General features: G+C 39.0%; 2 protein-coding genes across 4 annotated transcripts; one reads left to right on the top strand and one right to left on the bottom strand.

Moving 5' to 3' along the window:
* The first annotated feature begins 4,015 nt into the window (after positions 1-4,015).
* On the top strand, positions 4,016-6,162 carry cfl1l (cofilin 1 (non-muscle), like). The gene is made up of 4 exons (XM_079249261.1): positions 4,016-4,074; positions 4,812-5,101; positions 5,179-5,255; positions 5,449-6,162. The coding sequence occupies exons 1-4, from the start codon at positions 4,072-4,074 to the stop codon at positions 5,565-5,567; spliced, it is 489 nt and encodes a 162-aa protein (XP_079105387.1). The 5' UTR covers positions 4,016-4,071; the 3' UTR covers positions 5,568-6,162.
* Positions 6,163-7,080: 918 nt separating this feature from the next.
* rrbp1a (ribosome binding protein 1a) lies at positions 7,081-17,997 on the bottom strand. 3 transcript variants are annotated; one of them, XM_079248659.1, is made up of 27 exons: positions 17,927-17,997; positions 15,002-15,974; positions 14,024-14,175; positions 13,792-13,914; positions 13,129-13,281; positions 12,901-13,019; positions 12,544-12,697; positions 11,564-11,702; positions 11,282-11,451; positions 11,152-11,189; positions 11,009-11,084; positions 10,864-10,901; positions 10,679-10,760; positions 10,543-10,580; positions 10,349-10,427; positions 10,170-10,259; positions 10,002-10,088; positions 9,831-9,920; positions 9,655-9,747; positions 9,491-9,541; positions 9,320-9,400; positions 9,114-9,197; positions 8,759-8,842; positions 8,113-8,196; positions 7,921-8,019; positions 7,694-7,837; positions 7,081-7,591 (listed from the first exon to the last, which is right to left on the bottom strand). In XM_079248659.1, exons 2-27 carry the CDS (start codon positions 15,954-15,956, stop codon positions 7,553-7,555), a joined length of 3,342 nt encoding a protein of 1,113 aa, XP_079104785.1. In that variant the 5' UTR covers positions 15,957-15,974; positions 17,927-17,997; the 3' UTR covers positions 7,081-7,552. The 3 variants fall into 3 exon arrangements, with proteins under 3 accessions (XP_079104785.1, XP_079104784.1, XP_079104786.1); XM_079248658.1 differs by having other exon boundaries at positions 17,831-17,988; XM_079248660.1 differs by having other exon boundaries at positions 8,765-8,842; positions 17,831-17,988.
* Between the last annotated feature and the right edge of the window lie 1,973 nt (positions 17,998-19,970).

Raw genomic sequence — 19,970 nt, 5'->3', positions numbered from 1 at the left:
GAAGAACCACCAATTGCATCTTTGCGTAATTGATTGTCAGTAAAGGGAGGAATTTAACATTTTTTTCCTACCTCAGAACATGCAGTGGGTGTGGTAGGACAGAAGGGGCTGGGTCTAACTCAGGTGAGGCAATTATGGGCGACAAAAGATCTTGGGAGGAAAGTCTAAACCAGACATTAACCTGCTCCTTTATCTGCTTTGTTAATATCAGGTGAGGGGGAAAGAGAGAGTAAGGACAATAATGATCTGCTTAGAGTTTGGTGGGGTTTGGCACAAATAAAGACCTTTCTACATGTCTCTGCCAATGTATTTCCTTTTTCTATTCCCTCCCTGGGTGCGGTGAGATGCAACAACTCCTATGGATTTCCTTGGAGTTTTATTTGGCATACCCTGTGAGACAATTCTTGTGCCTGTCTTTGCACAGAGCGCAGAGGGATGATGCAGGAAGTGAAATAGTTTGGAGGTGAACAGTTTCATGCCTGGCTATATACACCAAAAATAAAGCACCATATATTTCATGTGCATCACACCGGCAGACATTTTTTTATTTACAAATCTAGCTGCCGTTTTGTGTATTGTGCCAGTTTGCTACACCGCCATTACAAAAGTGGTCAATACAAATGGCCTCATATCTGCTGAGATTAACAGTGGCATAAATATCTGGACTGACAAAGTTAGACACTGCTACAGTTAATGATATGGGTAGGTTAGTTGGAGTTTTTAATAAAAAAAAAGTTATTTTTATAGTTTTTTTGTTGTTGAGAATAAACTCTTGTGTTCTATGTGAACACCATCAGTAGAGTGTCAACCACATCGGCAATTTTCATGAAGTTACTGTCTATGATCTTTGCTTTATTGCTGCTATTAAAGTTTTCCACTGCTGTCCACATAGCCAAAAAATACAAAACTCCTACCAGATTTCCTGAACATTGTAAGGAAAATAGTCTGATTCTCACCTGTTTTACTTACACATGCATAGACATGCCACCTCAGGAATGACACAGTCTACTTCCAGTGTTTGGTCTTATCAGTTCACATGTTGTGTTGTGAACTTGGTTTTAAATGAGGAATTAAGCGCCCTCTCCACCTATACGTCAAACTGTTTTCTACATATTAAATCTTACCAAACTAATATCTGATTTGGTGAAAAGTTGGATGACAAGTTTTAGTACTGGAAGGGTATAATGTCACTCGAGTGGACGTCTATTGCTCATATTCAGTAAGAACATCATATTGTTGTCATCCCTTTTAAATTCTTTTTCAAATTAGGCAAATTAGCCTCTCTTGTTTCATGGGAAACTTATCTGGTTAATTATAGGCAATTAAAATTTTGTTTTTAAAACTTTTTATGCAAGTGTTTAGAAGAAATGAAAAGGAAGCGAGAAATTAACACTACTGTTCTAAATCAACATCACCTTCTAGGTCAAAATAAAATATCAATAATCTATTTAAAGGGTTATTTGATATTAAGATGCAAAAACTAAGATGTAACTTTTAGAAACTTCATAAACCAGTTTGGTTTCTGCAACATACCAGCAGATGTCACAGTTTTCAAAGTTTTACTATTCAGAGTGTCTCAGTAACAGATTGGCTTTGGGCCAAACTCCCAGTGCGCTTGCAGCAGCAAGATGTTTCAGCTCACAGAGAACTATGCAGCAGCCATTTCCTGCTCTACGTGGCTCAGGGCTGTAGTTCCCTTTTTACTACTTTTAAAACTGCTGCCGGCTGCCATTGTCTCTGGTAGGCAAGCCCAACTTCCATTTTGATCTTAAACGTAAAGCGAAGAAAAACACTACAGCAACATTTCCACATGTCAGCAGATTGTCTCTCATACAGAATATCAATGATATTTTGGTTTTTCACATAGGCTACTGAAATGTTAGCAGTGCTTGCTGATAAGGTGAGATGTATGCTTAGACACCCTGCTTGCTGGAAGCTAGTCCGGATGTGGGGCGGGACTTTGACTCTGTAGAACCATAAATCCACATGAGGAAGGAAACCGACTGTGATGATGAGGCAGAGTATCTATATTTAAAAAAAAAGAGTCTCTGTGGTGATTTAACAATTCAAAATGTAAAAAAAAACAAAAAAAAAAACCACTAGCTTATTCTAGAGACATGTATAAACCTCTATTTTCAACGTAGTTATTTGTTAACATGCTTTTAGTCTTTTCTGTCATTTGAAATAGGGGTAAATAAAATCACATTGTGGAAAAAAAAAAAAAATTTTATTCTGGATTGAGAACTTTAAAACTGGACACTCAGACATTTACGAGTGTTGTCAGATGGACTGATGGGGAGTTGTCCAGTCCAGATAATGTCCAGTAACTAGTTGTTTAACTGATTTTCCCAATTAGATAAAGCCACACTGGACACATCATTCGTGACAAATGCTGTAAATACCCATTTACATAAAAAAACGAAACACACGAACATCTCTTAAGCACTAAAAGTAAAGGTTTTCTTCTTGAAAATGGTACCTCTGAGAATTATCTTTTACTTTTTCCAAATATATATGTATGCATATGTGTTTATATATCTGGTGATGAAGCTGCAGGATGGATCATCATCACATCTTTACCAAGTGTTTGTGAACCTTCCCATTGAATTACTGTACTTATCCATGAACTATGATTAAATATTAACCTACTTCCTTATTATGATCTTGTAAATCAATAATGAAAACCTGCACTATATACAAATATGGTAAAAAAAAAAAAATCTGAAATATCCCCTTTTGCCAGCCATCCTTGCAAAGCATGTAGTAATGCTACAGCTGTGCCAACAATAGAGGCAGGAAAATTCTGACTCATCAACAACTAACAGATTTTGTATGGTCAGAGGTGATAAAGGCTTTTGACCCATGATTCCCATGATAATGTATTTGAGTCTCTTTCTGTCAACATAGTCCCTAATTCCTTGCTACACTCTGGGACTATCCAGAGATCAAACCAAATCATACTTTATTTTTAAATTGATTTTCATGCCAGAGGCAACACAAGATGCTTTTATAAAACCAAGTAATGCAGATTAAAATTAAATAAGCTTTCAAACACCAAATTTCACATAATTTAAAATCACTTATGTTCTCTTTCACAGGAATACAACAGAAAGACTGACAGACACACTAACCCCCCCCCCCCCCCACACACACACACACACACACACACACACACTAAAATGACTTAAAGACAAACTACTGTCCCTTTACCTGAAAGCAGGTGCAAAAAAATAAAATAAAATGTAAAATTAGGTAATAATCATTTGACTTGATACCACAGTTGATTTGATTGTTTAATAAAACCAAATAAAAGTAAAAATCAAGTTACTTTTATTTGCTTGTGTTCTTGATTTCTTTATCAAATAAGTGGGGGTTTTTTTGTTTTTTTTTTATTTTATTTTTTTTAATTTAGTATACTTAGTATAGTACCCACATAGTTTTTACAAAGAGTTTTGTCTGATAGGATTACGTTATCCAGATTAATTCTCTTAAATAATAATAAAGGGCTATGCACTGGCATAGTTGACATAGCACTTGAGTTTGTAAATCTTTCCCTTCACTGAGATGCAACATCCTAGTTTCAACAGGTACCTGACTGAATTCTTTCAACATGTGTGCACATGTCTTACCTTTTTCCTTAGAAGGCCAACAAGCTGTTTTCTCTCTGTGGACAGATTTGTTTTCCATATAAGGATATCATGCGCAGCACCCACCTGACGCCAAGAGTTCTACTGATTAAGGAGGATTCACATCTATATCTTACAGAGTAAATCAGATGGAGTTTGTCACATACTTATTTGCAGTTTGAAAGGGAAATTAAGCATTATTGTACTCAATTCAGATTTAGGTTTTAGGTGCAATATGATTAAATGCAATTATTGAAGCTGCAGCTGAAATCGTGCCACACCTGTGAAGAGTAGGCGGGTCTATTTTTGGAGGTGTGCTCATTTACCACAACTCCTCCTTCATGAGTCAACCTGCTGCTGCTCTCCTTCCTTATGAACCCTCAGCATCTCACTGCTGCCGCTACTTTCTCTCTGCTGTCTCTTCCCTCCACACATTGAAAGCAAAATGGTGAGTATTTGCTCTTAGTTTTCTGCTGGTGTAGTTCTTCTTTAATCTGCATAGGAAATGCTAAAAGCTGATTTTTTTTTTAAGTGCTGCTTGACCCTTCCCTTTTTAATGTTTTTATAACAACTTTTCAAGAGAGACAAAAATTTTGTTGCCAAAATTCTGCAATAAAATGTTGAATTCTTAAGCTTTGTGGGAGGGGGGTAGTTTGCAAAGAACAAAGATAATCTGGTTTCTTTGGATGGTTTTGTTCAAGGTGTGGTTTTTCTCCAAAATGGAGGGAGCTTTGTTCGTGCCTCAAGTTTGCTTAGAGAGAATCCCTTGGGACAATGTTCTTGTTCAAACTTGTTCCACAGTGACTGGAATGTTGCATTATGAAGGCCTTGAACATCCATAGGGAAGCAACACTTATGGCATGTTGGTGCTAAAGGGGAAAAAAAAAAAAGCCTCTTGTAATTCTATTTTATTTTATTTGACTTAACTGCGCTGGCATGTCTCTCTCAGTTGTGAAGAACTTCCTGTTTCTTCTTTCACTTCTGCTTTCTCTTCTCTTAACCAAAGCACGAGTGAAGAAACACAAATTATGAGCCTGGACCCAGATAGTGAATACTTTGTTTTGGTTTATCTCCACTATAAGTCTTGATACTGAATTTCTGGATTTTTTTTTTTTTTTGTTGTTGTTTTAGAAAGTAACCAGTCATACTGCTGGCTTCTCTGATCTTTATTTCCCCCCTCACTAGGCCTCTGGAGTAAAAGTTGCTGATGAAGTGAAGGACATCGTCAGTGAAATGAAAGTAGTGAAAAATGATGCAGATCAGATGGAGCGTATAAGATTAGTTGTATTTGAAATCAAAGACGGCTCAATAATCATTGAGAAAATTTACCGGGAGAAAGATCTGACAGAAGTGGAAGATGTCTTCAAGTTCTTCCTGAGTCTGCTGGATCCAGACACATGCCGCTACTTGCTGTATGACTGCCACTTTGAGACAAAGGAGTCAAGTAAGAAAGAGGAGTTGGTCTTCGTCATGTGGTAAGTGAATTTTGAATTTCTCCTGATATGTGGCGTTTTAAAATCTAGCAAGCAATCTGAAGATTTTCTTTTGTCAGGGCTCCTGAGTCTTCACCCATCAAGGCAAAGATGCAGTATGCTAGCTCAAAAGACTCTCTCAAAAAAATCCTGACAGGTATTTATTGGATCCCCTTTTTTTTTTCTTTTTTTTTTTTTAATTTTGTGGAAGCCATTTTTAAATATTAAAACCTTTAAACCCAACTCTTTCCCTGCACTTAGTATATTTAAAAAGGCTTCAGTCATCCCGTTTCAGGCTGTCTTTGACATTCAGTTTGTGGTGAACTGTTCCCACTTGTGTCTTTTCACAGGCATCAAGCATGAGCTGCAGATAAACGACCTTTCAGATTTTGGAACCCGGGACACTTTTGCAGAGAAAGTGGGAAAAGGCATTATCAAAGTTGAGGGTCATCCCGTCTCTGGCTGCTAGTGAACAAAGCAATGAGCGGTCTTTCTTGTTCCAAATAAAGTCAACTTTAAATATACTTGGGGGCAAAAATCAATGTTTTCAAATGTAGTGATTGCATCAAAGCTTAAAGGAAATTATTTAGGCTGTAAATGGTATTGGATTACATCCCAGCATAAAACTGATGTCCTGTGTTGAAATGATTTGTAGTAGTTTAGCAGTTGTATGCAGAAATTCTCTAATTTGGATGGCAATTTATGTCTAACTTTAAACTTATTACAATTAATGATTTGTGTACAAAGGTCTTGCAAATTCAGTATATTTAATTTTTACAGTCATATGCTACATTTACAGATCTGTTTAAAACACATTGAGCATATGGGGTCAAAATACCTGGATTTGTTTAATCACCAAGATCAGAAGTGACAAATGTCCAGACGATTCCATTAAATATTTTACTGATCAGTCAAGATGAACTTCCATCAGATGTAAGAATGTTGTGCTACATAATCAAAGTTTCTGCAGAATATAGGCGTTACTATTTGACTGTTTTTGGAAATCATGTTTCTTCACATTGGGCTGTGCAAAATTCTCACTTGGATGTATCAATAAATCTATCTTGAACACATTTTTCATTTTATTCAATTTCCTGGCTGGTACATTCCTGAGTCAAAGTTTAAATTGTGTGTCTGTGGGTGTGTCATATAGACATAAGGGAATGGACAACCAGAAAACATACATCCTGCTACACTGAAAAGTAGATGATTAAGACCTTGTCAAGCCTGATGCAACATTACCACTGACATCTAGGACAAATGAACAATTTAAGTGTATTGATACGCCAAAGGTCAAGTGAATAACTTGCATACTGTCACTGTGGATGTGCATCTTTCATTAGTTTACAATCCAAGCAAGTGTTTCAGTGGTTTGTCTCAAATACAGCCCAAATAAGGACTAACACCCACATTCAGCATGAACTCGTCATCAGTTGAGGGCTGGTTTTACCACTCCTAAGCACCGCCTTAAATGATCCATCTGTGGAAACTTGTCACTAACTGGTCTGTGCCCTTAAGTGCAACATTAAGTACAAATAAAATTAACCTGTTTTATCCTAATAACTTGGACTTAAAGCTTGAACCACAATACCACAAACATTAAGTTTTAATGTATACGGACTGTAAAAATCAAGGAGGTTGCTGTGTAGTAATACTTCCTGTTGACCTTTCTGTACACGGCAGTCTTTCCTCTCAACCAGCGTTTCACTGTTAAATGGTGCTACAGTCGATCTGAGTCAGTTCTGCTTACTGTAGAAGCTGTGCAGTACATAACTGCAAGCTTGCCATTTCATGCCAAAATTCAGTCACAATGCAACATGATAGTGAAGGGGTGGGATTTAATTTTTCTTTAGCCCACTCCTTTTCAATTTTTTCCATAGGCATTTTGTACCTTTTTTCTAGATGCATATTGAAATAAACACCAGCAACACAACTACAGGCAATGTAACAGAAACTACAACACTCACCAGAATTATATTGTGCTACACTGTAGTTTATTCATTCATACAAATTCCATGAGTGTTATTGGCAGCCAGCTACAGAGGAAAGCAGGCCCTAAAGGTACTGCGTCGATAGACCATAAAATGTTCCCGCCATTTGACCACATAGAAAAGACATACAAAGTAATTGCACAGGTTGATGTACGTTTGACGTACATCCGACTTCCCTTTTAACACTGAACTATGGGGGAATGTCAGGAATATAAGGCAAGGGGATAAATAACTTCTGACATAGTCAGAATTGTAGATGGAATGTAGGTTCAATCAAGATTGCAGCAGGATTTCCCCCTCTAATCTTTGAATGAAATGTTCATTACACAAAATATTTGATTCCTACAGCTGCAACAAATGCAATTAACTACAGTACAAGAAAGAAACCATTCTGGAATGCATAACTATGGTAATCATAAGGCATAGTTGGCATTTTTTTGTAGTGTCCGCAGTGAGCTTCTTCTCAAACGGACGTTCCTTCCTTCAGTTCCACAAATTCTCCCTTGAAAACACAAATTGCATGAAGATCAGTGATGAAATATGCAATCTGGCTAAAATAATCTTAATCCAAAAAGACATTTTTGGTCTTTCAACAGGATCTCACCTTGCCCTCCAGGTGTTCCTGTAATGTTCTTACAGTCTCCCTCTCTTTGGTCAGCTGCTCCTGAGTGGCTTTGAGAAGCTGCTGGAGCTTGGTGGCAGCTTGGCCCAGGTCTTTGGATAGCTTCTTTTCCTTATCCAGGCGTTCCTGTGTAAAAACAGAGGAATATGATGTTGAACCAGCAATATGAAATAATAAAGAAGAAGAAAAAAAAAAACCCCCATGCATACCTTGAGCTGAGCAACATCTTCAGTTTCCAGTTGTGGCGACTCTGCAGAAACTTTTAAAAGATCCAGCTGGGCCTGAAGTTCTACAACCGTCTTCTGAGCCTGGAAGTTGACAACGTGTGTTTATGTTATCCACAGAGAGCTTTTTAGTGACTGAACTGAGAGCATAAAGAGTGCCTTTGAGATGGCCGTTACCTGCTCAAACTCCTCAGAGAGCTGCTGCTTCTGGGCCACCTCTCCGCGCAGCTTCTCTGCTGTCTGACTCAAGTCGTTCTGAGCCTGACGAATACAAACACCATCATTTACACATGGCTTAATGCATGGTAAAAACATGCGTGTTCAGATGTTCATGTGTCAAAGCGGCAGCACTGCGCACACCCAATACACATGAAGATTAAAAGCTGTTAAAACCTGAGCACAAAGTTAGTTTCCTCTCACACTATTTAGGTGAAAAGAAAACATGGTTTATGTTGGTTATTACATAAACAAATAGCTGAAAACAAAGAAGAGGTGAGCATGCTGTCATAGAAACAACAGTTGTTAGAGTTAGATCCAAACTGTGGTTAGCATGAAGGGTTGTTTTGTTGGAGTACTGGACATACTGGAAATGCAGCAACCATGAATCTATTTGCCTGTACTGAAGTTTTGTAGCCACATCCTTTATTCTGGGGATATGTGCTGAACAAAAATATTCAAAGGTAACTTTGAGGATTTTCTCTGAAATCAAACACTAACTTTTAAACTAACCAAAATAAAACTAAAGGAGATCTATGGAGAGCTGTTCCAGTCGCTGTTCAGTACTTTCTGAAGAGAAGTGAAGGGTGCCTTGTGACTTTCGCACCCTGACCTGACTGGGTTCAGCCTCAGCTGGGCCATTCTGCTCTCCCTGAGCTTGCTTCGAGATCTCTCCCAGCTGCTGTTTGACCTGAAACAGGAAGCCGTCACCAGTCACTGGTTATATAACCCTTCTGCATGAATCAGCTTTGTGTTTACACGTCACTGAAACTTCACCAAGCCGGCTGTGTGTGTGTGTGTGTGTGTGTGTGTGTGTGTGTGTGTGAAGGAGTTTCATCTGTCAATTCCTTGACAGACAACATTCATACACAAAATCCCTCCCTCCTACCTCATTCTGGTTATTGAATTAGTTCATAATCTTGTCTGTAGGATGGGAAAGGTGATCATGTGAGCCAACACACCTTTTCAAGCTCCTCCTTGTGTGCCTGGGCCTCCTTCTGGGCCAAATCCAGCTGGCTCTGACACTCAGACAGCTGCAGCTTCAGCTGGGCAGAGTGCAGCACAGCGAGGAACAGATGTTAGACAAGCTTTGTTATAATTGCAACCAAACAGGCTTTTTGTCTTTAAATGTGTGAAATATTTGAGGATTTCGAAGGAAAGGATGTACCTGCTCCATCTCCTCTGAGGTCACCAAGTTGTCTGTCTGCTTTTCCAGCTGGGCCTCCAGAAGCATTGTTTGCTCCTTTAGCTGCCAACAAAAGTAGAAGTTTGTCAACTTTACTTTAGAGGGGTTTTACACAGTAATTTAAAAGAAAAAGAAACAAATAAAACAACTCACTTGTTCTACACTTTGGTTTTCCGCTTCTAGAGTTTTGACTTTTTGCAAAGCCTGGTAGAGTGTGACAAGAGATTGTGTTTAGGTTCAACAAATACTGTTATGCCCATCTAAAGGTATCTGAAAGCATCCAAAAGTCCGAGTAATTTAAAGTAGGTCTAACTTGCCTCCTTCAACTGTTCCTCCACATTTGCCATTTTGGACTTCCATACCAGCTCCTCCTCTTCCACACTATTCTGCAGATGTTTCAGCATTCCTTCCTAAAAAGAGATCAGGAAACACTGTCCATGAGCTCTATATGTGTGCCATAATGGACCACCCTGTTATGATTTTTGTCACTTACAGTTTCAGCCAGGACAGTCCTGTACTGTTCACATTCGGCCTGCAGGGAGCCATGGCTCTCCTCAGCCTCCTTAAGTTTCTCAAGCAACTCCTAAAATCATTCAAACATGTTCAGAACCTCTGCTGGGAAACTGAAACCAGTTCACTATCAAAGTAGAAACATATTTCTTACTGGCAATGCTGTGCTTGACTGAGACTCCTGACTCTGCTGGCTGAGAGTCTCATGAGCTTTCTGTGTAAATACTTGTAACCAATTGGACTAAATGAGGAAGAAAAAAAATAAAATTACTGTGACAATTCACCACTCAGCTACTTATCCTTTGAAATCTCCTCTTCATACCTGCTGTGTCTCTACTGGGATTTGTGGGAAGAGCGACTGGAGAGTTTCTTTGGTTTCGGTCTGAAAAGCGGCCAGCTGTGCCTCAGCGTTCTGTCACAGCAATAGAAGGCATAATCCCCACGGTGAAAAACTGCAATCATATATCAACTGATAAGCCAAAGGCAAATAAAAAGACTTACCGTGTCAGTGGACGTCTTTTCTTTTGCTTCTCTCAGCTCCTCCTGTAGTGATGTAACAAGAGCATCCTTCTCAGCCAAACTAGAGAGAAGCAAAATAAAGTTTTAAAAGGCAGGCTTTTTGACAAGCAGGACTCCCCCAGGACCTTGAAAGAACACCAACAAGACCAAGGAACTGTGCAAGTGCAGTTAACTACCTTTTCTGTAGTTGTGTCGTCTCTGTGGAGGTATCTGACTGTTGAAATCAAGAGAACATGCAAATAGGTCTCATTTGTGCTCTACAGCGCTGCTCCTCAGGTAAGATAATACACATCAACACAAACACAAACTTACTGTTGTGTTTTTAAGTTGTGCCGTCTCCTCTCTGAGATTTTTAAGTTCATCCTGAAGTGATGTGATGAGGCCTGTATCCTCCCTAAGTGGCACAAAACAAAGGAGCATAAATTATTTAAAAAAAAAAATAAATAAATAAATTAAAAAGTGCAGCAGCACAGACAGATAAGGAAAGCTAACCACACCTCTTATTTCTTTGCTCGAGCTCAGCGATAACGTTCTCCTGTTGAAGCAAGAACTTATTTGTGATCATCAGCAACATCAAAACTTACAAACAAGAAGTGATGCCATTTGACAGCACATGCAACAACAGGTGTTTGTAAAACTTACAGCAGCTTCCTGCTTTGCCTGCAGTTGCTTCAGTTCCTCATGAAGGGAGTTCAACTGGGTGTCTCTCTCCTGAAGGCTGCAGGAAATAGTGCTTCAGTCAGAAAATGCACCTGAATCTAATTTTGCAAAAATCAAACACTCACCAAAGCTTCAAACTTTCCAGCTCTGCCACATCTGGCTGCTGAAAAAGGAAAAAAAAAAACATCTTGAGGGCTGAACATATTAGACTCTGCTTTCTATTTAGCCAAACAACACTGTAAACAAAAGCTTTGCCTCTTTGTCATCCTTGTTTTCTTCCTCCTTTTTATTCTGACTGGTCTCTAAAAGAGAGTTGAGAGAATCCAGTTGCTGGACAAGCTGCTTTTTCTCTGCCAGGGTCTCCTCCAGCTGAGCAGAGCGCTCCCCAATCTCAGTCTCCAGCCTCTTTATACGTGCTTGACACTCTGCATGAAAAATACACAACTTATTCTATGCTTTTACATTCTACAGTAAATCAGGTGGTACCACTAATTGAATGCTGATAGGCATAAAGACCCCATTTCACCACTTTCTCACCTGAGAGTGTGCTGTTGTCCTGTTGAGCCTTGTCCAAAGTTGCTTGCATGCTGTTGTTTTTAGCCTGTGTTGCTCTGAGCTCCTCGCATACCTCCTCTACTTTCTTCTGTAATGCCTGCTCAGCCTCTGCATGGCTGGCCTAGAAGATATTGATCCAAGTGTGTCATACAGCAGAGGGCAACCAAGTTTAGCTGATGCAACTCTAAAATGTGCATTCCTTCATATACAAGTGTCTTGCAGGAAGTGCTTTGAATTTGTAGGAATTTGAAGCTGATTAATCTGCCTGTGCCTACATGACAAAGCCAGTCAAATGTTGGCAAGCTTTACAGCAGAACATAGGAAAATCTTTAAATTTCAACAAGTCAAATGCATACCAACTTCTGGCCTGCCCTATTGCACAACCTATTCAAAGACTAAGTGTCTAGAAGGGATTACAGGTAACGATTAATCTTTTAAATTTTCAAAAGTGCTGACTAAATTGCTCTAAATACCTATAAGTAATACAGATGTCGAGCATTCCACCTCTTAGGGACCACACGGTCTGACAGTAGAAGGGAATCATTAATTTAAAGAAAAAGACAGAAATACACTTCTTTTTTTCTAAAATTCATGTGTTATAAATAGCATTAGACTGTTCTTGTACTTTTACAGCCAATTACAGCTGACTGGAGTGGAAAGATGTTCAGACACGCACTCGTTCCAGCTGTTGTGGGGAGGCATGCTCCCTGCAGTCCCATTGTTGTACTACAGTCTTGTCCTGAACTATATGATTACAAGGCAATTTTATTTCCCTTAACATTAGATGGACACACTAGTAGTTGGGAAAGGTTGACACAGTCTAGAGATTTCATAATCAAAAGGCTGTTGAAGCAAAAGGCTAAAGTAAAGACAAAATAAAAAGAAGCAAGATTAAATTTAGTTTCACATGAAAATATGATCATGTGTCATGAAGATGATGTGCTCCCACACTTTAGGCCAACCTGTAGCAGTGAAAGCTGCTTCTCTGTAGCAGAGACCTTGGCCTCCAGCCCTTTCCTAACGTGCTCATCAGCAAGCAGACTTTCTGCCTTCTCTCCGAGCTCCTTGGTTAACTTTGTGCATTCCTGCCGCAGTTTGGCCAGCTCTGCATTTTGCCTGAGAGCAGAATGAAAAAGAGGGAGAGACAAAGTAAGGACACATGGCTCGCAAACATATAATTCAGCCTTCAGGCTTGTGCCTCCAAACAAATACATCTTAGTCAGTTCACACACTAAATTTGCAGTCACTCAACATAAAACAGATTAAATATATGCTATAATGAAGTCCTTGTTTCTGAGTTTCTACACTCTTAGACTCACTTGCTTTCAGCTTGACTGGTTGCTTGGTTGAGAGCGTCGCGGAGGATCGAGTTCTCCTGCTGTAGACGAGCTAGTTGGGCATTGGGGCCTTTTTCCAGCTGGTCCTGCAGGCTCAGGATCTGCAGTCATTTCCAAATTCAAGCATTTAAAAAGTAATCCAGGGGTAGAAATAAAGCACAAAATGTTGCCTTATCATGAATTTTAAAATGAAATATTCATGGAAATGACCTTTGCATTGAGCCTCTGAGTCTGGGCTACATGGTCCTGGTAACTGGCCTGCATGCGAGCTTGCAGAGCAATCATTTCTTGCTCCCTCTTACTCAGCTGAGAACTCAGTCTCGTCTCTACACTGGCCACCTTGGATTTCTCAGCAGACAGCTCCTGATAAACACAAAGCAGTCAGATGAAATGAAGTACTTCTGTGGCCAGAGAGCCACTTGATGGAGATATTTAACTTCAACAAGTATGATGGGGAAAAAATAAATAACACATATAATATAAATATTCATATTGTTTTTAATAATATAGCACACATACTAGATAGTACATATAATTGACTTTCAGGCATTGCAATGGATATTTGGAATCTGTGAAAGTCCTCCTTATAAATGTGGTTTGTACTTTCAGGTGTTTTTATAAGAGTTCCTCTAGCGCCACCTTCAGGTCAAAGAAGAAGACTACATTGCTAAATGTCAGCTTACATTTGTCATCATTAGACAATTAATAGGATGGATTTTAACCCAAACTATAACCCAGTTGAATTACACTTTCTATATAAAGATCTAAGAATCTTCTTTTGTTGATGGAAAATGTGTCATAATAGCTACCAACATGGTTATTAGACAAGACGGTGTGTCGTGACTAACAGTTTTTGACACTTATGTATCCAACCTTAGTGAGTTCTCTGAGGCGGTTCTTAACAGCAGAAGCATCCTCTTGCTCTGTTGCCAGCTGTTTCTCCTTCTCCTCAAGTTGTTTCTTTAGCATAGCCACTGGATCTCCCTTCTGAGTGGCCTACAAAAGAAGAAATTAAAATGAAGGAACAGGAAAAAAAATGGATTTTTCCTCAAGTCTCTCATGACTCCAGTGAGTACAGTTCCAGTGCAAGTCCAGTGTTTCTTACAGTGTGCCAGGTGTCCTGAATGATGCCGACTTTCTCAGACAGGATTTCGATGAGTCTATGTGCTTCTCCTTCACTGAACATCATGCTACTGATGGTGGAAACCAGAGCCTTATAAGGCAGGTACAACGGAGCATCAGCAGAGTCTCCTGCTACTGCAGAGACAAAGTCAAACATCACAGAGAACTTAAGGAAAGAAATTCTGAATTTATTAATGTTAAAAAGAAGCTGGGGTATTAAAAAAAAAAAAAAGTTTAAAGCTGTCACTGGGACAACTGCATGTTCACAATGCTTTAGGAAAAGGAAGAGGTTGAGATTCTTCCTTTGAGTCTGGAGCGGTAAGCAGTTTCATATGGCAAAATGATTGTGGCACCAGGCGGAGACAAGCCTCAGGGAAGGGGAGAAAGCAAACCCCTCCTCTCCACTCATTGTCAGAAGCACTGAAAGGCTTTGTGTGCTAAAAAAACAGGGCAACAGTGTTTGGACAAACTGGTGTGCTTTATGCCCTCCAGAGCTGAGTGCCAGACATTACCCACCACTGCCCTTGGTACTGTGGGTACACAGCTGGAAGTTCATGAGTACTGACAGGTTGTTTCTGTCTTACACTGGGAGTGTATGTTTATGCCACTCAACTATGCAGGCTTGCTTCCACTCTTTCCTCCAAAACATTACTGGTATAATCGCCAGTGTTATGGCTAATGTAGTTCCTGCCTAGATAACCATTTCCATTAGTTCAAAAGGAGAAGTTTAGTTTTAGTGTTATACGCTTTAAATGGTAATATTGATTAATAGCAGCACTTCTGATACTTGAGGAAAAAATGTTCCTGTATAAGATTAACAGTAAAAACCTACAATCTGGATTCCATTTTTGACAACTACAATATTTGATTTCCAATATAAAACTGAAGACGTTCACATAAAATTGAAATCTGTTTCAAATGCAGAAAATATAAATACATTCTCTTGATCATATTTGCTTACCAGGTTCAATCTTCTTCTTGGAGGCCTTCTTCTTGGGTTCTTGTGATTTTGCTGCAGCTGCAGGAGCCTGCTGAGATCCCACTGGAGGCACAGCCATCACTGGGACATCTTTAGTGACAGCCTCTAGCACTGGGGCAGTCTTGGAAGGAGCTGGTGCAGACTTGGTGGGCGCAGGGGCAGATTTAGTTGTGGCAGGTACAGACTTGGTTGAAGCAGGGGCAGATTTAGCTTGGGTAGGGGCAGACTTAGCTGATGGTGGGGTGGAAGCAGGAGCAGATTTGGTAGATGCAGGGGAAGACTTAGCTGACGCGGTCAAAGACTTAGCTGGGGCAGAGGATGGCGTGGTTGCTTTGGTCGGGGCGGACACTGGGGGCTGGTTTAAGGCTGGGGCTGCTGAAGATTTTACTGGTGCAGCAGATGGCTGTGTTGATGCTGGTTCCACCTTTGCCACCTTCTTCTTCTTTTTGTCTTTAGGCGAGGGAACAGGCAAGAGCTCAGCAACAGAGCTCAGCTCAGCTGCAGTTTTGAGCTGTGTATCTGCAGGCATGGGAGTTGCAGCCGATTTGACCTCAACAGCAGGGGCAGGTTCAGGGACAGGAGCAGGAGCAGCAGGAGCAGCAGGAGCAGCTGGGGCTGTGGCAGGTTCAATGACTGGCTCAGCTTCAGAGTCAGCTTCAGTTGCTTCATCAGTCTTCTCCTGCTCTGGGATTTTACCATTGGGCTTCTCTTCTTTCTTCTTTCCACGACTTTTCTTCTCAGATACTTTTTCCTTTTTCTTCTTCTCAGAGCGAACAGACTGCATCTTCCCTAACTCTCTGCGCTGTTTAGCCAGGGCCTCCTCATAAGAAGTCTCCTTCATTGAGAAGGTGGAAACAAGAGCAATCCCAACAGCAGAGATCACCATGAATCCACCAAATACCATAATCCCAAGGGTCTGGGGGTCATAGATATCCATTGTTTGATTTTATTTTACCTAAGAAAAGAAAGATCACAGGTAATTAAGGCTGTTTTGCTAGAATATGCTAAGAACAAGGTGGCAGATTAGTTGTTTCTGGAAGAAGGAAGGAAGTAGTAGTAATAATAATAATAATAATAATAATAATAATAATAATAATAATAAGAGCAATAGCAGTTTATACAAAGAATAAAAAATACAAAACCTTTCTGGTTTTTATGACTGGTCAAAATTAATCTGATAGCAGCATTTTAAGTCAACACAATTAAAAAAATATTTACATATTGCTGTGTGAAGAAAAAGCCTAGTCTTTACCTACACCAGCCTCAAGGTGTCACTATTAGCCCCAGAAACAGAGGCTGTCCACATAGTAAATCAAATATGAACCAAAGAGCAGTAGCATTACATGCAATCACAGTTTTCACATGATTGTGCAACTTCATCATTCTTCCTTCATCTCATACACTGCTTTTTGATATGCTGACTCTTAAGCTTTTGAATATGACTTGGATTGTTTCATTGTTCAAAGTCTGAAGTTTTATCTTTTTAAAGAACACCACTCAAAACAGTTGGCTTGCTTTTAACATCAACATCACTATTTTAAAATAGTATACTAATGTTGTAATGTGCCACATGATGCAATGGAGCGCAGCACTAGTCCATAAAACAAAAAAAAGTGAGTGCAGGCAAAAATGGAAAAACATTTCCAGAAGTTGGCTGGTGGTTGCTGTTAATTTCCTGCCCTGTAAAAAAAAACCCTTGCAGGGCCTTTTAACTGCAGCCCTTGTCACAAACCAGAATGCTGAACCTGCAGGGCAAAAAAAAAACAAAAAAAAGCTTGTAGATGACCATTTAAGACTCTTTCTTGACACAGCACCATCATCTTTATATTCCAGTATATTAGATATGTTATCCCAAAAATAAACACTAATTCCACAGAAGATTTATGGGTAATGATTAGTTTTTAAAAGCTATTAAAATTGAGGCATTTTTTAGTTAAAACTGCTGAGCCACTTCAGAAATCAACAGAGTTCAGAGTCCCTGTTCATTGCAAGGTCTAAAAGTAAGAGGCACAAAGAAAGATTGGACTGAGTCCTAATCTGTGGTGTCACACGTCAGTGCATCTCCACTCTGACTAAATACCAGGACACCAAAAAACCAAGTCAGGATAGTAAAGGATGAAAGTAAATCTTAGACTACATAAGATTTGACTGACCGCAGTGTTATAAGCCAGTTAGTTTTGTATTTGACAATAACTATTTTAAACATAGACATTGGGAGTCCAACAGTAAGTGTTGGGGGAAAAAAGTCTACATTAACATATTAGTTTGGCTTCACTGCATATTGCAAGAATCATTTTTTATAAAACAAACAAGCAAAAATAAAAAAATAAAAATAAAAAAAATAAATCATATACTTTAATTAAAAAAGCTTTTATCAAACAACTTTCCCAATTGTTTATTTAACACGTAGCTAATAGTTGCATCGAGACAAGTGAGACAGGCTTTCTCACATATACGACCGTCAAAAATTCAATAAAGCAATAAAAGAGTTTGCAACAGACAAATAATCTCGTCATTTACTTTTTATCATTACTTGCCAGCTAGCTCTGGAGCTAACCCTATGAATCAATGAACTTTGCTAATGTCCTGCATACCAAGTGTCGGTTCACGCAAAAAACTGCGCAACAGAGGTAGAATAAAACTGCTACTTCATAGAAAAATGAGGGGAATAAAGTCTAAAATGTATCACATACACATTTAATATTGAATCTGTACTATTTGTTATCCCAGAGTTTAGCACTAAATAGCTTTCCAAGCTAGCTAACCAAGGCTCAATGAATAAAAAAAGAATTCCAAGAATCCCACACTTACTGCGCTGCTGATAAAGCTACGTCTGCTTGCTTCAAATAGCCGGACTGACGGCAAAAAAAAAGAGTTGTAAATGTTAGGACTTCTGTTCAGAGCTACCTTATTATCCAGCTTTGTAGCTAACTTGATTTTTTTTTTTCCACTGCTCTCCCCCTCACTGCTCTGGATTCGTGGTCTGCTGTGAAGTCGTGGCACTTCGAGCTGGCTAGACGCGCTGGCCCTGTGCCCCTGCGAGCAGCCATAAATCCAGAAGCTTCCTGATTGGTTGGAATAAGTTTCGAACCGGAAGTAATCCTACTGGGACTTGTAGTCTTTTACTGAGTTTCAACAGCCACGTCTTTAAGTCAAACAAAAATGGTTTGTTTTGAACGACGAAACAAATATATTCAGAACATTCAATAACAATAACTTTTGAGTGGGCTGTTACTAAAATGCACGTTCAATTAAAGAGAGAACACTTTTTATGCCGACTAGTTGCACTTTTAAATGTGTATGGTGGTGGTGGTGGTGTTTGGGGGGGCATTGTCAATCTATTGTATTCTTATCTTGCAGAAAATACAAGTCTGTTTATTTTCTATATAATTTGTGACAGACATGCCAAGCAAGTTTTGAAGCTGTCAGTTTACATTAAGCACAATTTTATCTACATTTACCTTGAAGGTATTATTCCACTTAAGGTCTTACTTAAAGATTGAATCGGTATCTTCATTGGAGACCACTTTAAACTATCCAATAAAACAATGTCAGTGGAAGAACTTGTAAGTTAACTTGCATATCAATCTAAATTATGCTTGCAATTTCACTTCCCAAAATGAGATTGATCTCTAAAACAAGAGCTAATGATTTGTGGTGTTCCAGATTATAAGCCTACAGGTCTTTTCCTGTAAATAAGAAAAATAACCCAAAATACAAACAAGAGTTCTTTTTCAAGATTATATTGATGTGTTGGTTTGGTAAAAATACAGTTTCAAAAGAAGCATGTGATCAAGTTTACTGAAACCCACATGAACCAAAGTGCAACTGATGAAAAGCATTTTCACTCCCTTTTCTCGCTCTGACTCTGCATTCCTTCAACTATCATAAGTTCAGCATCTGCTAATTTTTTTGCTCATTTAACAAGATTGTTTTAGACTCACACAACATAGAATAAAGAGCTGTTAAAAATAGCCAATTACAAAACTATTGTCAAAGATGTTGAGGTGCTGTTTTAGATGCAAGAGCATACAGTGAATTGTGAACCACTGGAAATCTTTCTCACAAATGCATTTATCACAAATGCTCAGATAATGCCAGACAAAAGTCTCATTATTGTAGGTGAAATTCTTTGTAATCATAGCATGACCCAGAGCTGCATCTTTTTTTTTTTTTTTTAGCAATTTTACTTTTCCCTCTTGGAGTCTTTGAAGCCCGAGGGAGTCTCAACCAATTCCTATAACAATTCTTCTCTTATTGTCTAATGACTTATAGCATGTAAAGAACCAACTGTTCCTTTTAATAAGATGTGCCCTTGTGACTTCATTATGACAAACTTTTACAAGACAACACTGGCAACAAGTAACAGCATATCTGGCAAAAGTGTTAATGAGCAGCTATTTGTGTTTACCCATGATTTAACTTAATTTTACCAAATGAGTGAGCTAAAGGGCAGGGAAACATGAGTTACATGTTGGCATGTAGATATAAACTCTGGTTGTTTTGAACATGCACAGTGGTTGATTTAGGAATGAAACGTAAGAATAAATTATTGGAGGAAAAGATGGAAAAAAAAAGATAAAAGGACAGAGCATGAGACAAAAAATCGAACTAAACCTGTCTTATAGAGAGAGCTCACAGTACAGGTAGGATGTAAGATGGATGTCGAATTAACTGTTGAATGTAATTGTCAAATTTTCTCAGTGCGTCACTTAGAAAATCTGCAAAAGCTCTGGTGTAACGTACCAGTTTTGTTTAATAGGCACTAGAGCACTGTTTGAGATAAGTAATGGCTTAAAAGACACATAGAAGACAGTAGACGTGTAAACACTTGTGAAATAGTTATCCAGTGACAGCCATCACTGCACTTTATGCAACTGAATCCACTCAAAGACAAAAACATGTTAATGTGGTGACGAACTTTAGCCACTGATGGCCTCCATTCACAACT

Source organism: Telmatherina bonti, assembly GCF_933228915.1.
Source record: "Telmatherina bonti genome assembly, chromosome: 11".
Classification (NCBI taxonomy): Eukaryota; Metazoa; Chordata; class Actinopteri; order Atheriniformes; family Telmatherinidae; genus Telmatherina; species Telmatherina bonti.
This window is presented reverse-complemented; position numbering and strand designations above follow the sequence as displayed.

What these genes read in the sequence shown, in the direction of transcription:
- cfl1l (XM_079249261.1), top strand. An exon ending in GAGTTGGTCTTCGTCATGTG is followed by an intron (nt 5,102 to 5,178) that starts GTAAGTGAATTT and finishes TTCTTTTGTCAG; the next exon opens with GGCTCCTGAGTCTTCACCCA. An exon ending in TCTCAAAAAAATCCTGACAG is followed by an intron (nt 5,256 to 5,448) that starts GTATTTATTGGA and finishes GTCTTTTCACAG; the next exon opens with GCATCAAGCATGAGCTGCAG.
- rrbp1a (XM_079248659.1), bottom strand. Translation starts at nt 15,956, where the DNA reads ATGGATATCTATGACCCCCAGACCCTTGGGATTATGGTATTTGGTGGA. An exon ending in CTCAGAGGCTCAATGCAAAG is followed by an intron (nt 13,020 to 13,128) that starts GTCATTTCCATG and finishes AAATGACTGCAG; the next exon opens with ATCCTGAGCCTGCAGGACCA. An exon ending in AAAAGACGTCCACTGACACG is followed by an intron (nt 10,260 to 10,348) that starts GTAAGTCTTTTT and finishes TTGCTGTGACAG; the next exon opens with AACGCTGAGGCACAGCTGGC.